The 16,408-nt window shown below is 46.2% G+C and overlaps 1 protein-coding gene across 2 annotated transcripts; it reads left to right on the forward strand.

Moving 5' to 3' along the window:
* Positions 1-1,745: 1,745 nt before the first annotated feature.
* On the forward strand, positions 1,746-16,265 carry LOC144945263 (set1/Ash2 histone methyltransferase complex subunit ASH2-like). 2 transcript variants are annotated; one of them, XM_078873644.1, is made up of 16 exons: positions 1,746-1,817; positions 2,736-2,796; positions 4,335-4,459; positions 4,644-4,732; positions 5,584-5,678; positions 5,813-5,908; positions 6,673-6,768; positions 8,027-8,099; positions 8,223-8,334; positions 9,275-9,492; positions 9,959-10,126; positions 10,532-10,725; positions 11,281-11,373; positions 11,791-11,889; positions 13,262-13,321; positions 13,727-16,265. In XM_078873644.1, the coding sequence occupies exons 1-16, from the start codon at positions 1,792-1,794 to the stop codon at positions 13,832-13,834; spliced, it is 1,713 nt and encodes a 570-aa protein (XP_078729770.1). In that variant the 5' UTR covers positions 1,746-1,791; the 3' UTR covers positions 13,835-16,265. The 2 variants fall into 2 exon arrangements, with proteins under 2 accessions (XP_078729770.1, XP_078729771.1); XM_078873645.1 differs by lacking the exons at positions 1,746-1,817; positions 2,736-2,796; positions 4,644-4,732 and having other exon boundaries at positions 4,332-4,459.
* The last annotated feature ends 143 nt before the right edge of the window (positions 16,266-16,408 follow it).

Here is a 16,408-nt window from a genome sequence, read left to right on the forward strand (position 1 = left end):
TGCATGAACGACGGAGGCACAGGGACAGACGTTCGATTACGTTGGAATCGATCTGCAGACGGCGGTCTTCTCGCACGGCCAGCAGCTCTGTGTCGCCTTATATCGATCCCGCAATCCCAAACAGGTGACAGTCCGCATCGAACCGAACCCCCAGCAAGGACATCTACTTAACGACGAGAGAAAATTCACACGAAATGTCGTTTTCAATGAAGTCTTCCAGATGTAAAATTATATCAGCTTTCAATAAAGAAATACAATTATCTAATTCAAAACAATACAATTCAAATGTTTAATTTAAAACTTTTAAACGGAGCTTGCGTGAATGCGTCATTCGTGTGCAATTTTTGTGTGACTTTCGTGGCCGAAGGCCTTAAATGTGTTTTTATAAAACACTTCATATGGACGAGAGGTAAACCAAGTGTTACCCTTTATTTAATGATACGTAATCTTAATGAACCCGCAAAGGATCAATATCAATTAGCTCGCACGGTTAAAGGAGGCGGTACATCTCAATGGACCCAAATGATTAAATATTGTTGAAAGCAATAATACATCGTAATAGGCTCGCATGTTTCTGTAATAAAGTCAATAGCCTTACGTAAATAACCATACGGTTAAATAAAGGATACCAATGACTCGCGTAAGTGAAATAACATAACAATGGACCTACACGGTTGAGTGAGGATAATAAAACGAGGTAAATCTCACAAAGGTCTCGCGAGGTTGAATAATAAATAATACGATGTAATCATCCACGATCTAACGTGGTTGAATAAAGGAATTAATGGACTCACTCGCAAAGTTGAAATAACGATTACAGTACAGAACTTTATTCAGAAACTTCACACAACGCACACCAAACAAAATAATTAACAATTGTATATTGACTTAAAGCTTTCGTGACTGCAGGAATTCAATATATATTTGGGTCTTTCGGTAAAGTCACGTAGATAGGTTCAAATAAAATAACCATCTCCGTGATTTTACCGAAAGACCCAAAGACACTGAATGACTAATTATATTCAAGCACCTGCGATTAATCTCAACGGTCTGGCGTGGCATTCACAATGAAAGATTCGAACAATAACGTGAATAAAAATTATTATTATAATTATTATCAAGATGAGCAGTGGTGGTGGTGCGAGGGGTGTGAGAAGGGGGGGTGTGGGGGGGGGTGTGAGGAAGAGGAGTGTGAGGGGGTGTGGGGGGGGTGTGAGAAGGGGGGGGTGTGGGGGGGGTGTGGGGGGGGGTGTGAGGAGGGGGAGAGTGAGGGGGGGGTGTGAGGGGGGTTTTGAGGAGGGGGCGGGGGGGGGGGGTGAGGGGGGGCGGGGGGGGGGGTGAGGGGGGGCGGGGGGGGGTGAGGGGGGGCGAGAGGTGGGAGGGGGGGTGAGGAGGGTGGTTGAGGAAGGGGTGTGAGGGGGGGGGGGTGTGAGGGGGGGGGTGTGAGGGGGGGGGTGTGAGGGGGGGGGTGTGAGGGGGGGATGCGAGGGGGGGATGCGAGGGGGGGATGCGAGGGGGGGGTGCGAGGGGGGGGTGCGAGGGGGGTGCGAGGGGTGGGCGAGGGTGGGTGTGAGGAGGGGGGTGTGAGGGGGGGGTGTGAGGGGGGGTGTGAGGGGAGGGGTGCGGGGGGGATGTAAGGGGAGGGGTGCGGGGGGGATGTGAGGGGAGGGGTGCGGGGGGGGATGTGAGGGGAGGGGTGCGGGGGGGGATGTAAGGGGAGGGGTGCGGGGGGGGTTCGTGACTTCTCGCGAGACTTGGCCGAGACGAGAGGAGCCCGGGCCCCGTTTGAAGATGGCGGCAAACGCGGACGAGTCCGAGTGAGTGAAGCCAACGCTGCTGCTGCTGCTGCTGTTGTTGTTGCTGCTGTTGTTGTTGTTGCAACAACGACGACGACGAGAAGAAGCTGTTGCGGATGATGATGATGGTGGAGAGGCCTTCTAGCCCCCCCCCCCTTTCGTCGGCGTAGTTTTAATTGCAATGAGCGAGTGCCGGGAGGCTGCGAGTCGGCGGGTTTGATTTGAATTGTGCGAACGAGAGGAGGGAGCGGTTTGATTGTTCATCATCATCATTGTGGTGATGGTGGTGTTCATTATCATTGTGGTGGTGATGGTGGTGGTGTTCATCATCATTGTGGTGGTGGTGATGGTGGTGGTGTTCATCATTGTGGTGGTGGTGAGGATGATGTGGTGAAGGGATGATGAGATGATTGAGCAGATTGGAGGTGAGGGGATGATGATGAGAGGTTTGATGATCGTTACGATGAGGTTATTGGTGGCGATGGGATGGTTGGCTGGGTGATTACGATGAGGTTGACGGTGGTTGAGGGGTTGATGTTGATGATGATGGGGGTGATAATGAGATGGGGTGGTGATGAGATGGGGGTTATGATACGATGGGGGTGATGATGAGATGGGGTGGTGATGAGATGGTTGATCAGTCTTGAGTGGTGTGATTTTTGCACGGTATTGGTGTTGTGCGAGGAGTTTTGGATTGTGTGTCAAAGTTGTACCATGTCTGGGTTTAGTATATTTGGCGTGTATACAGATTTGGCGTGTGGTTTTGTATGGAATGTGGTGTTTATGTTGAATGTGGGGTGTGCGTGGTGTATGTGTTGCTGCTTTTAATGTGGGTAGTTTTGTAAGGCGTGTAGTTTTGTATGGTGTGCATGTTGTATGTGTGTTGTATGTGTGTTGTATGTGATTTGCTGTATTGTGGTGTTTTGGCTTCATGTGCAGCTCTGTGCAGTGCGCCGAAGCGGATCTCATGCCGGTGGAAGTTGACAATTCCTGCATACAGGTGAAGTTTCCAAAGATAAAACTTTATATTTACATTCTACATTGTGTATGGTGTAATTGTACTTGATCTAATGCACGTATGTAGTTGCATTGCTTTGTATGTGCCACTTGATAGCCTGGGCACCGTTCCACACGCAATGTTCCATCTCCAGGGATTATCCAGTTAATATATTTATTTATTATTATTATTACGTAGTATTAAATTACTGTAATCTGACCAAATAATCATTACCAACATTTAGTAATAACGGAGCGGTAGCCAAGGAATTAAATTTGTCCGAGACTGCGTCCACCGAGATGAGATGGAGCGACAAACTCGGCTCTTGGATTATCTCTCAAGGTCTTGAGATAAAGCAGCTGCTTAGGGGAAGACGTCATCCAACAGTGGGTTGACCATGGCTGAAGATGTTATATATACACGTGTGTGTTTATGTGCGCGAGAGAGCCCATTGAGACGAAAAAAGTGAAACCGGAGTTACAAAAAGGCTCCCAAATATAAAGCAAAGTACAACAATCTGTAACGATTGCTCATAGTGCAACAAAATGCCCGATGCCACTGGAATGCATTCTAATGAACCCGGGGCAGGGCATGGACTGAGAAGAAAGGCGGGCCCGTGTTTGCGTTCCGTCTGGTGTCTGGAAGTGCCCAGAGTCGCCATTCTTTGGATGCAGTCACCGTGATCTGCTGTGGTATTTGAGGCCAGTTTTCACCAGATGTAAACAAACTATACCAAGTGACTTCCTAATGTGGTGAATATCTCCTGTGGTCAGCTGTAACTAACGCCAAATACTGGGCAGTAATAACTCGTGAATGTCCTTTACCCAGGAACGTTTCACGAGTCTCAAAACTCTTATCAGGATAGTGTTGCCTACTACATTGGGATGTTTAGCAATTTCCATACATTAGTATTTGGTATGTGTGAGGGAAACAAGAGAGTACAAGGAAACCCATGCATATGAGGGGGTAACACTCAAAGCTCCACACAGGTTAATTCAAAAATAATTTGCTGTACTGCCATCTCCTGTTCACCTGGTCACGTCGCAGCCAACGCCTGTCATCCTCATAACTGAGCGGATTATGTCCATGGATGCTTTCAATATTTTGCGATCTTCATGGCGGGTTCCATCCAATTACATGATGACGTCACCCTGATGCTGCTCTATATAAGACCGGAAGCAACAGGAGAGCTTCACCATTCTTGCTCGATGAAGCTGATTGTAATTATCAGCGAAACGTCGTACTCAAATTTTAAAATGCTGTTGATTCTCTCTTCAGCACACCGGTGGGCTAAAGAAGTGAATTTTTTTGTCCTTTGAAAAACGTGACACATTTTTACTGTTTGGCCATGTCGGGTGGTGGAGGGTTACGACACATTTATAAATAACGCGATCTGACCCAAAAACCTATATTATGAATAATATTGGTCGCGAAAGCCTACGTGTTAAATTGGGTTCCATCCAATTCCTCACATTGTCCCACCAAACGAATCCTTCCTCTACCTTTCCAGGTACTTAACAGGCTCAATCGCTGTTTTCCAGGAGACGGTGGAGGAGGTGGGGGCCGCTTCGGAAGATGACCCCGTGAGGAACCTGGGCCAGGTGGAGCTGCAGTGCGGCATCTGCCTCAAGTGGTTCACAGCCGAGAGCTTCGACATCGACACGTCGTGAGTGGCACATGGGTTGCACACATTCTCGCGATTGGCGCGCGCTGCCTATTTTGACACTCCATCGTGCGGTGGGCTGTATAATACGTAACCTGCATTGCTGTGCCCTTTTATTCGCCGCATTTTGCTTCGTCGTTAATCTCAAGTTGGTGCTCCTGTTGCTTTGCTGCCCAAACATTCGCAGGAATTGCTTGCCGTTTATTACCAACTATGTCTTCCACTGCAACATCTGCCACCACAGTGGCAACACGTACTTCCTGAGGAAACAGGCCAGTGAGTGCACGCAGGGGGTGGGGGGGTGGGGGGTGAGCCGTGGGCAGAAGGGACCGGCACTGGTCTCATGAGGCACATGCACTGAGTATTAAAAAAAGGCCACACTTGTGTTTAGACTAAAATCTTAATATGCACACCTACAGTACTGATGCTGTCATTAACTCGACATTAATTAAACTATGACAGTTTTAACCCTGCAATCCAGCCCTGGGTCCAAGAGATCCTGCACGATGTCTCTTAGTTGAGCTTGTACAAGTTATTTCACATTGCAAAAAGGGATCAAAAAGCCACCTTTTGTTTTTAACTAAAAAAAATAACCTCTCGTGGAGGTCCTTTCCACCAACCGTGTTGTGAGAGAAATTTCAAGGTTGCACCTTTACCCAATTATTTTTTTACGAGAAAACATTCATAATTGCTTGCATATGGGTTGTAAGGCATTTCGGGGATTCATCCTATGGTAAAAACTGAAGTGTCCTGACACTTTATATCAGTGGGAGGTGGATTTATCCTTTGGCTATTTTTAGTCCGTGATAGAAGTTCCACATTGATGTGTTGGGGGCGAGTCTGTCCATTTTAACAAACGCTTATCTTCAGCCCTCGTCAGGCAGTGCTTATTCTATTTATCCTGCAAGGATTAAGAGCAGCGCTGATCGTAGCTATAAGATTAAAAACTTATAGCAATAACAATGGCATGATACTGCGGCAAAATAATAATAACAGCTGCAGTTTTGGAAAATCTGGGCCGACATATAGGTCTGTGCGCATGGCTCAAGATAAAGTAATGTAGCACTGGCAAGTTGGTGATGCTCAGCACGGGGGTGTGTACGTGTGTGTGCGTACTTGTGCGTCAGCTCTCAAGGAGATGTGCCTCACTTCCCTCGCCAACCTAACCTGGAAGTCGCGCACACAGGACGAGCACCCGAAAACCATGTTCTCCAAAGAGAAGGTGATCCCTAATGATCTGACCATTCTGATGCTCTGAACGAGACCATATGATGAAATTTGCCCCGTCAGTGTTAATTTGTGTCTTCTGGCACGTGTTTGATGTGGTGGCGTTCCATTGGCTTCTCTTTACAACAGGACATCATTCCATTCATCGACAACTACTGGGAGTGTCTGACCATTCGGCCGCGGCCTAACAAGCTCACCTGGCCAAACAACATTGTCAAAGCAATGGTAAGGGCATGTGAGATGGGCAGAGCGTAATTTAAACATTTTTGTCTGAGTTGATGACCCCAAAATTATTTCCACACCCGACACAATTCATCGAGTGTGCATCTCGTGAAGGCTGTGGGCACTATTCACGTTCCTACTTTAGTATACCAGGGGCCCATAAAGTATTTGATGGAACATTAAACAATGGGCATAGGCTGTGTGGCAGGTTGGGAAGGTTGACTGGTAGTCACTAGTTATGTAACTACTGTATTCGCCCTCCCAACAGCTGTTTGATAGATACATTGTCACGATTCCCAGTAACTGTTTTAATTCAAGAATCTCTCATTTTTGCCATCTCCTTTGTAGCTTTTATTTTTTCAGTTAACTTTTATTCACTCCACTACACCGAATGTAGCATTGCCATATCATATGCATGTAATTGTTTTATAGATCGATAATTATAATGATTTATTTTCAAGATGTACCATTCTATGAATCTCTTGTGAGTGTAAAATGGATATTAATCTGAATCTGGGCAATATTTTGCCTTTGAGACATGAGTAACTTATCGGTGGGAGCTTAAACCATACAGACTGTCAATAGCATACACGGAATGTGATACCAAACACTAAATGGCTAGCATTCCAACAGATAACCCTCCTGAAAAGAGATTCGGTGAGACTTTCCTGAGCAAATAATCACCATTATTACGATCATACAAATGAGCTAAAACAGAATTGCAATCGATATGCTGGTCGTGTCTTGTTTACCGTCCGGCCTGACAGAGCAAGGAGCGCGATGTATTTTTGGTGAAGGAGGGCCCAGACCCTGGCAGTCGGGAGCTTGAAGGAGACTACCCCAAGTTTGGCCTCCTGGATCAGGTATGTATGTACGGATGACCCCTGACTTACGACGGCTCGACTTGCGACTCCCTGCTTTTACGACCTTTCTTATAGTAAAACCCCAACAGTAACGACCAAAACTCGTTTATTCAACCGCCTAACGACTGCTACCGACGCAGAGCCGATTGGCAACGCATTTACGCATGTCAGGCAATGAGTCAGCGCCATCAGGTGACGAGTCTGCGCATTTCATGCATTTCATGCATTTCATGCGCAGACTCTTGCACCGTATGCGTATGTAGAGTATGCCCGACAGTCTGGAGCTGCGCCTAGAGTGAACGCACCTCTTTTGCAACGCTCTTCACATTTTGTACATTTTCCTAAAATTTAGAATTTGTTTCCGCCTTTCACTGTCAAAGAAGAGGAAATGTGATGCACGTGCAGAAAAGCACTTACGGATTTTCAAATGTAAGTCTTTGTGTTTACTTAATAAATGTTTGTAAAAGTTAAGTTACAGTAAATGTTTGTTGGGGTTATTTTCATTTATTTTCTTGGCCAATTTTGTTATTTTTATGGTAGGTAATGGGTTTCCAAGAACGGAACCCCAATGTATAACATTACGCCTTATGGGAAATAAGGGTTCGACTTACGATGGTTCAACTTGCGACAATCGTCCAGGAACCAATTAGGTTGTAGGTTCGGAGGTCACCTGTATGTGTGAACTTCTTTCACACTTGACGTAGCCAACCATGCTACAAGTGACCTGAACACAGTCTTCGTGTAGTTGGTGACCCTTGCAGATCACTTCAAAGACACCTCCACACTCCAGATGACCGATGTTGTTGTTTTCTTTGTTACAGATATGTTGAGCCTCGAAAAAACGAATTACTGCTACTGGTTTATAGTTCATTGTGTTTCTCTTTCTGTCAATGTACTTCCAAGCATTCATTATACGATGTTTTTTGCGCACTTTTGAAAACACAAGTAGCTTATAGACCCGATATGGACCGTAAGTATGCTCGGACAGGATGCATTGTTAGCAGGGATGATGGCTGGCAGTCAAGACTAGCAACGGAGTGGGGAGCCAAAGAAGAGAACACGCCTGAGTGAACATCCACCACATGGATGGAGTGATGAAGTGAGCTCCTGCGGAAGTTTTCTGCGGATTGTTACATTTCAGGACTGCGAGAGATGACGACAGCTCGGGGAAGTCTTCGTTCAGCAGTGCGTTGATCATTATTGCTGATTTATGATGAATTTATATTTCACTATGGATGTTTGACTTTTGTCTACCCAGGACCTCGGAAGCATTGGCCCAACGTATGACACGCAGAAGCAGGTTGTGCCCGTGGCCAGTGGGGGTGTTAATGGTGAGTCGCACCTTGCTGGCAGCAGTTGATGTATTTTTGCGTTTTTCAAATAAACGTCTTAACTTGTATTGTATTGGTAATGCAGTACAAAAGGGTTGAGCTGTGTATTTTGTGTAATTTCAGGCCGAACCCTAACCCCAACCCCAGGAAGCGTGCAGGTTGGTGTTGGGAAGGGGCGCGGAGCCAAGCGCAAGCAGGAAGGAGCGACCGGCAATACGTCCAAGCGCACAAGAAAGTGAGTGGGCATGCGCTTCAATCAACCTCCTCATTGTGCTTTGCTCATCATAAATTGACCTTTATCTCTTGGGTCATCTATTTTATACCATGTGTCCTTAGTTTAACTTTTGGGTTTTGGTTACATATTGCTTTGCCATTTGGGCTTTGTTTATGGTTTTTGGTTTGTTTTAACATTCCATTATTGCTATTGGCTCTGTGTCATGATACTAAGAAAATGCCATTCATAACTTTTGCAAAGAGCAGTGTGTTTGTGTATTGCTCATCCTCGTGCTACGTTTGGTTCTCAGAATTACAAATACACATCTTTGAATAAATAATTCGTATTAAGATATATTGCTTAAGACCAAACCACTGGGAATGTATCCAATCCCATCATATCTGGGAAGCTAAGTGTGATTGCGCCCTCCGGAAACAGATTGCCTTCGGCAGCTGTGGTGCCACATTGTGGGCAGCAGAGGGCATTGCAACACAATCCGCTGTGCATGGTGCTATACTCCCTCTTCGATGCCCCTCCTTCACCATCTTGCAATGTCCAGCGAACTGAACTACAGTCGGATAACCCACAAGATACCTGCACAGTGTGGCGATGCCCTCATCTGGCAATGGTTTAACCTGTACACGTAGTATGACACTCAACCGGGTGAGGTTGAGCTGGCTGTAATGATGTACAGTAAAACCTTGGATTGCGAGTAACTTGGTCTGCGAGTGTTTTGGAAGACGAACACATTTTTAAAATAAATATTAATTTGATAAACGAGCGAGGTCTTGCAATAGGAGTAGTACGTATACGCTTTGTCGGCCGAGCGTCACGTGATCACAACTGATATACCAGTGCTTTGATATACGAGTGCTTTGGATTACAAACACATTTCCGGAACGAATTATGCTCGCAATCCAAGGTTTTAATGTACTCTTGTCTTCGTTAACGCTCCTCGCAGCGACCCGCTGTTCCAGTCGCAGCGTCTGCCCCCCCATGGCTACCCACTGGAGCACCCATTCAACAAGGACGGCTATCGCTACATCCTGGCGGAGCCCGACCCCCACGCGCCCGACCCCGAGAGGATTGAGCTGGATTCCTGGGCCGGGAAGCCGATCCCCGGGGATCTGTACCGCGCATGCCTCTACGAGCGCGTGCTGCTCGCGCTGCACGACCGCGGTGAGACCGCTGGTGGCCCGCACACAAACCTGAGTCCAGCGCTCCACAGGAGCTGCGTGCTGGGTGTTTTAATTATTGAATGAGTTAGAGAAAAATAATGCTTGCAGGTGGATTGTGTAACTATTTCCAATGTGCATTTGTTTGAGTCTTAAGGAGTTCTGAAGGGTGGTGCCCAGGACCAGTTCAGATACCACTTCATGTTAGCTCTCGCCAGAAGTCGACCTCAAGTCACCGGGTTCACAGTTTAATTTGCTAACCACTGTTCCACCACTCCATCCTGTGGAGTTTTAAAGAATGTTAAATAAAGTAAGATATCTTGGCGGAACAATACAATGTTGTGGAGTCTGAGAAGGTTCTCACCTGGCTATATACATTTCACCAGCCAAATATTTAATTGGCTCTTGGGAAAGTAATAAAATCCTTTTATTTATCAACTCATTCATCTCATCCTCCGCTTGTGCCGCAGCTCCCCAGCTGAAGATATCCGACGACCGTCTGACGGTGACGGGCGAGAAGGGCTACGCGACGGTGCGTGCGTCGCATGGCGTGCGCCGTGGAGCCTGGTTCTTCGAGGTGCGCGTCGACACGCTGCCGGCCGACACAGCTGCCCGGCTGGGCTGGAGCCAGAGCCTCGGTACCTATCCCCATTTCCCCCTCCTCCACCACACCTCTCGAGCTGGGCTATCCGATTATTTATGCAATGCAATACAGACTATCTGTCCGATTAAGCGACCAATCAGATATCACAAAAGTAGCTGTGGAAAAAAAATATCTGTACGCAGGAGCTAAATGCACTGTGGCAGTGCAGGACCGTGAGTGATGGTGGCATGTGGTGGCCTTCATCCAGCAGTGGATAGAACGTGGCTTATGATGATGATGGTGTAGAGACGTCATATATTTGACAAATGGATTTTAGTGACATTTTTTGTAATGGTAAAATAAGATGTTTTTATAGGCTCAAATTGCCGTTAGTTTGTATCCAAGTGGGCACGTGTGTGCGAAATGTATCCGATGCCGGGCTTGTTTTTTCTCCTTCCAGGTAACCTGCAGGCTCCACTTGGCTTCGACAAGTTCAGCTACTCGTGGCGCAGCAAGAAGGGGACCAAGTTCCACCAGTCGCGTGGGAAGCACTACTCCGAGGGCTACGAGCAGGGAGATACGCTGGGCTTCTATATCGACCTGCCCGATGACACGGTCACCGCCAATGCCCTGCCCGACACCTACAAGGACAAGGTGTTGTGGCCACGTGCACCACCTGCTCTCCATCCCGATATGCCCTATGCCTGTGTGTGGGGAGTTACACTGGGGTGTAGAGGTGGTGTCGTGGTTAGCACAATGCAGCATGTACTGGGCGAACCGAGTTTGATTTCCGAGCATGGCCCATATCAGTGGATTTGAAACGGTCTTGGGCCTCCCCAAATCTTTACTCAGCCTTAAAAGAGTGCCTGGTATGTATGTTGAACTTCTTTTGTACCATACGTAGCCAACTGTGCTACGTACGTTGTATAAATAGCATCGGGGACGTGAAGGCAGCCGCACATGGTGCGCCGTTCTGGCCCTAATAGGTGCTCATTAACAGCACTTTCCCTCGCAGCCTATGTAGACTACACATGAGATCTTAAGGAGTCACACTACCTTGGTGATGAATGCCAACCCTCATTTGCTGTGTTGTGATGCAGAAAGCCAAATTGTTATGGCAACTCAGTATGTGTCATATGGGTTTATGATGATATTGTGGCAAGTAGTTTGACACGAACTAAATTTGTATTACAACTGCTTTGTGCACAGGCCTTGATCAAATTCAAAAGCTACCTCTACTTTGAGGAGAAAGATTTGGTGGAAAAAGCAGAAAAGGACTTGCGGCAGACTCCGGGCAGTAAGGTATGTGGTGACAGGCATTGGGCAGATCTTGCACATTCAGTGTGTTTGTTTAAGCCTTTGTCCACACTTGGTGGTTATTTAACCATGTGTCTTATCATTCTCAAATACAGAGGTACAAGTCGGATTGATTTTTTTGTGAAGTTTTGGACTGCAGTTATGAGAGTTTTTTTTCACAAAGATGACTTCTGCATTTTTTTTTATTCTATAGACTTAGTTCAAATGTTTTAATATTTGATATCACCTGAGGTGGCATATTATTTTTTTACAGAACTAAATGTAATAATATTATAGCCGAATTGTCATTTATTGGTCATGAAACAAAATCCGTACCTCCCTAAAAGTTTCATCACCTCAGGTGGAAACCTATTTCTGCTCCAGCCCATGCACTAATTGTGATGTTGTGTTTGTGTGTGGTAGATCACTTTCTTTAAGAACGGAAAGAGCCAGGGAGTTGCGTGGGAGGATGTGTTTGAAGGCGTCTACTTTCCAGCCATATCCCTCTATCGCAACTGCACAGTACGTCTCACGAATGTCAGCCTACTCTTACGTTGTCATTTTGCTTCTGCAGTGAACTTATACCCGAATAAAGAGCATAACTCAAAGTAACAACAAAGTATCTTCAGATGGCTGCATATAGATGCTAAACAAATGGTAAATCTAATAGGTTTTTAAAAATGTCACCGATAGAAAGAATTATATTTTGGTCGAAATGTCATAATCTTATATTACTCTCGGTGATGGTGTATAAAAATTAGTTGGCGTTTTCCATTTACCAATTATTTTATGCTAAATTAAAAAACCATGAATTTATAGTTCATGCTCAACTGTATCGACTACAATAACTAAAATGTAGATTTATTTACAACAACATGCAACATCACCTCGAAATGTTGTACATCGTTGGGGACACTCGGGAAAGGGGTGAAGAAAAAAAATAAAGATCTTAATTCTGGTCTTTATAAAATGAGAATGTAATTGGCCATACTAACATATGTTTAGGCAGAGGGAATTCCAGACAGTAGGGGCAGCAGAGGAGAAGGAACAATCATGTGTGACATTGTTATTGGAGAATGGAGGAGGGTCTTAAGTCTGGACAGTACAAATATCGAGGGTGAAGGAATGCCATACAGTAGGGGGAGCAGAGGAGAAGGCACGGCTATTGGAGAGCTAACTAATCAGAAACAGAGTCAAACAGTGGTGTGGGAAGGTGTTTGGTGCAGTGACCTGGTCCCCAACGGTAGTGCATTCACCACTTGTTGCAAAAGGGGTTCAAGGGGGAATCTGGCGGGCTATTCCGATTAATATTGTAGGTGTGTTAACCTTAGAATATGCACCGCCTGCTTCACCGTGGACATTAAAGATTCCGACACGTCCTTATAAAAGAGTTAGGCCATTGTGTGCCGACGTCATGGTCAAAATAAATAAAAATAACAACATGAAAATCACTTGCTTGGCATTACACTTAGCAACATCGCCCCCTCCGGTGAAACTTCTGCAGACTACGTGAAACGTAGCACCTTCCTTCATGATATATCCTTGCAGTGTAAGAATGGAGCGGAACGCTAAATGTACTAAATCATACGTCTTGTTCCTGGAATTAATAAGCGAGAGGGAATCGGCAGTGCAGACGACGAAGCGGAAAGGAATTGCAGACTATAGGGGGTAGCATAAGATTAGAAGCAACTGCATGCAGTTTTCTCTCATAGACAAGTGTTCGCCATACGCTGGGCTCGTGATTCTTTTCCTTGGCGGCGGTGAGGGTGTTCTGCACAGTGGCGGCTGCTGTGTGGAGGGAACACTGGAGTGCAAGTTTAGCAGTGACGTTTAACCCCACATGTCTTTCTTGCAAATGCCAACGATTCCATGGAGATTGTCTCTGCCCCTCCAGGTGTCCATTAACTTCGGACCGCACTTCAAGTACCCACCAAAGGGGCTTGATTTTCAGCCGGTGAGTTGCGCGTTTTCTGAACGAAAAATTTTAGGGGATAATTTGTCTCTTGGCAAATTACTTTTTAACAAGTGGTGTTTTATAACAGTGATGTGCCCCCCTCCCTCCCGCCCCCCATCGATGCCCTGGGACTCATGGGTGCTGCTCTGACTGACCCAGCTTTCCCTGAGGCTCATTGTTGTTTGGTGCTGGCACTCAATTGATTTGCTTAAGGTTGTGCTGCAGCATTGCTCTCTCTCTCTTTTTTCTGACGTTTCCCTGGCCTGGCTCCCACAACACGTCTTTTACACTATTGTGTTCTATGTCATTTTTGTATAAGCTCTTCCATTTAGATGATGTATAAATTCAAATTGTCCATGCGTGTGTGTGTGTGTTTGCATGCACCTGTACGCTTATGCCTGGCAGGTGAGTGATATGGGCCGTCGTGCCGTGGTGGAGCACAGTCTGGCCGACCTTCTCTTCCACACGGAGACTGAGGTGGACGGGAGGCGCAGCCCCGCATGGGAGCAGTAGCTGACGGCTCACTGGCTCACGATGACTCACGACCCCTATCGCCACCGTAGCCGCCCGGGAGTCATGCAGAGCACTTGCAAGAGAAGCAGTCGTAAGAGCGTGGGTGCGGGGGGGAGGAAGTGTTGCCCCACCCAGCACCTTTATTGGGAGTTGTGACCTCATACACTTCGGTTCAAGCGTTTGGGGGTTCAGGGGAAGCGAGGCACAAAGCAGAAAGGGGAATGACTGTGGAAGGGCTGGAGTACTTTAGGAAGTAGGTGGTGAAGGGAAACGGGCGAGAGAATCCCACTTGGGAGGAGTAGGTCATAGGGCAAGCGGGACCGGATGCTGAACCTGTGGTGCATTTTTGTATTTTGAGAAAAGACTTTGTGCGGCGTCGGCACTTATAGTGGACTAAGGTAGGCAGACGCGGGAGAGAGCGGTGCTCGATATGGGCTTAGCTTAGAGGGTTTGGTGTCTAGATGGGAGAGATGGGGATTAGCAATTAAGTCAGGTACATTTATTCAGATCCTCTTCCAAATAAGTGGCAGGTCTGGCTGGCTGAACGCAGGTGCAGGTGCTCCTGGGAATGTAGTTGAATTGTTTAAACCTCATTTATCGGTCACCTTCCAATTTCTGATTTTGTTGTGACTCTTCTGAAATGACTGTGTTGCCTTAATTAGTAAAACGTGAAAGATAGGCCAACCTTTCCAACAGATGACTTGAAGAAACAAATGTCTTGTGAAATACACAGGAGTTTTAATGTAGTCCGTGCAACCGTGCACTATTAATGTGTGCCTACTGGCGGTTTGGCTATTAGCTTAGCGTAACTTATTCACTCACGGAGGGGGGTGGGGGCAGTCATTTCAGAGTGAAGTTTTAATCTCACTACGTAGGGTGTTGCTGTGCTCCCTCTGACACAGGTTTGCGCTCCAGCTGCCTTGAACAAGGGAGGGTTTCATTGACAGATACCTCATTTCAGTTTAACATTACGTTTCCTGCTACTACAATGGCTGTACTGTTACTGAAAATCTATGTATTTATTGATCCATGTAGACTACAGTGCTCGGTTACGAGATACCTGTAGCAGCACACGCATCGCCAGGCAACATTTTTACTTGTAGGCGTTTGCCGAAGTTGTGCAACGTCCTCCGTCTTCTGTTTAAAAAAAAGGCTGCAGTCTTGAATGTCTTATGCCGCTCCAGCAGTAACAATGAAACATTAAAGTGTGAGCTGTATTGAGAGTAGCCAAAGATAAGCCTTTGCTAGTATTTGTACATTGGTGTTGAGCTGTTTGGGGAAGTCCTCTCGGATGACAACTCGCTTCTATTTCCCGTATCCTCAGACCCTTGTATATACAGTAGTAACATTATGTTTCAAACACCACCAACACGGTTTCGTATAGGATCCACAAAGTTGTCTGGTAGTCGGGTCCCCCTAGTTTAATTAAATAATGGGATTGGCGTTCCAAGTAGCAGTGTTAAGCCAATTTAAACAAAACCTGGTATTGTAAAAAGTATATACATTTCATTAAGTGTCACTGGTAATAAGTCTGACTATGGGGAGATATGTGAAGGCCTTTTGTTTTTAAGATGGAACCACCATTGTATTGTCTGAAATATGTGTTACAGTGCCACGACAGCGTCTATATACATGTTTTAAAAAACACTATTAATAGGGTAGGTGAATTTCAGGTTATGTCCCAATTGACGCTGCAGGCATAGCACGTGGAGCGCGTTTGCCCATGTCGTCTGATTTCAAACTGTTGGGGCGCAAGACCGAACATGCGATCTGAGCGTTGAAAATGTTCTGGCATGCCTTGTTGCCTGAAGCGACCCTTGGGATTTAACCCAAACATGTCGCATGCCCAACCGGCAAATGTTGTGCGACCATCGGTGCTTCTGTTTTCCATTTGCCTGGGTTTTATAACGAGCAAGGGAAACCTCGGAGGTCCGAGAGGGCGTGTGTCTTGGCTGCCACCGCCGCCAACTTATAATGTTCTGCCAGCGCAGAAGCAGGGCTGCAGTGCACGGTGCTGGCCTTGCCGACGCGCATTCCAGCGTCATAGTGTTACGCAGTCTGCGACTTAGCAGTGTCTAACTCTTCCATGTATTATATTGGTGGTGTATTTGAAGGTCACCAGTTCACAATGAAGGAAGGCAGTGTGTTTTTTTTAAAAAATGCGTTCGCGTACACGTTACTACTGTTGTACACTATTCAGGTGTCGATTATGGCTGTCTCGTGTGCATTTTTGCTGGGCGTGAAATGTCGATGTTGAAATGAAACAGTTGCCTCGACATAAGTGGTCCAATAATGTACTTTTGCTTAAAAACGCACAAAGTGAAATAAACGTGAGCAGATGGGGAACACAAGGTAATGCCTGGCGTGCTGGCTGGTGGTGTTTCAAAGCAGTGGTTCTCTATTCCAGCTCTCACGACAGTGGTATGGTAAAGCAACCCATGCAAGATGAAAGGAAATTACCGTAATGCCATTTATGTATCCAGGTAAGTATCATTTGAGTCTCAAGACTTTTCCAGGATGGTCCTGTACTAGGATGTTTATTATTTTGCTTTTGAAGGTGAGCCAGAGGTATCT

This window comes from Lampetra fluviatilis, chromosome 37, assembly GCF_964198595.1.
Source record: "Lampetra fluviatilis chromosome 37, kcLamFluv1.1, whole genome shotgun sequence".
NCBI lineage: Eukaryota > Metazoa > Chordata > Hyperoartia > Petromyzontiformes > Petromyzontidae > Lampetra > Lampetra fluviatilis.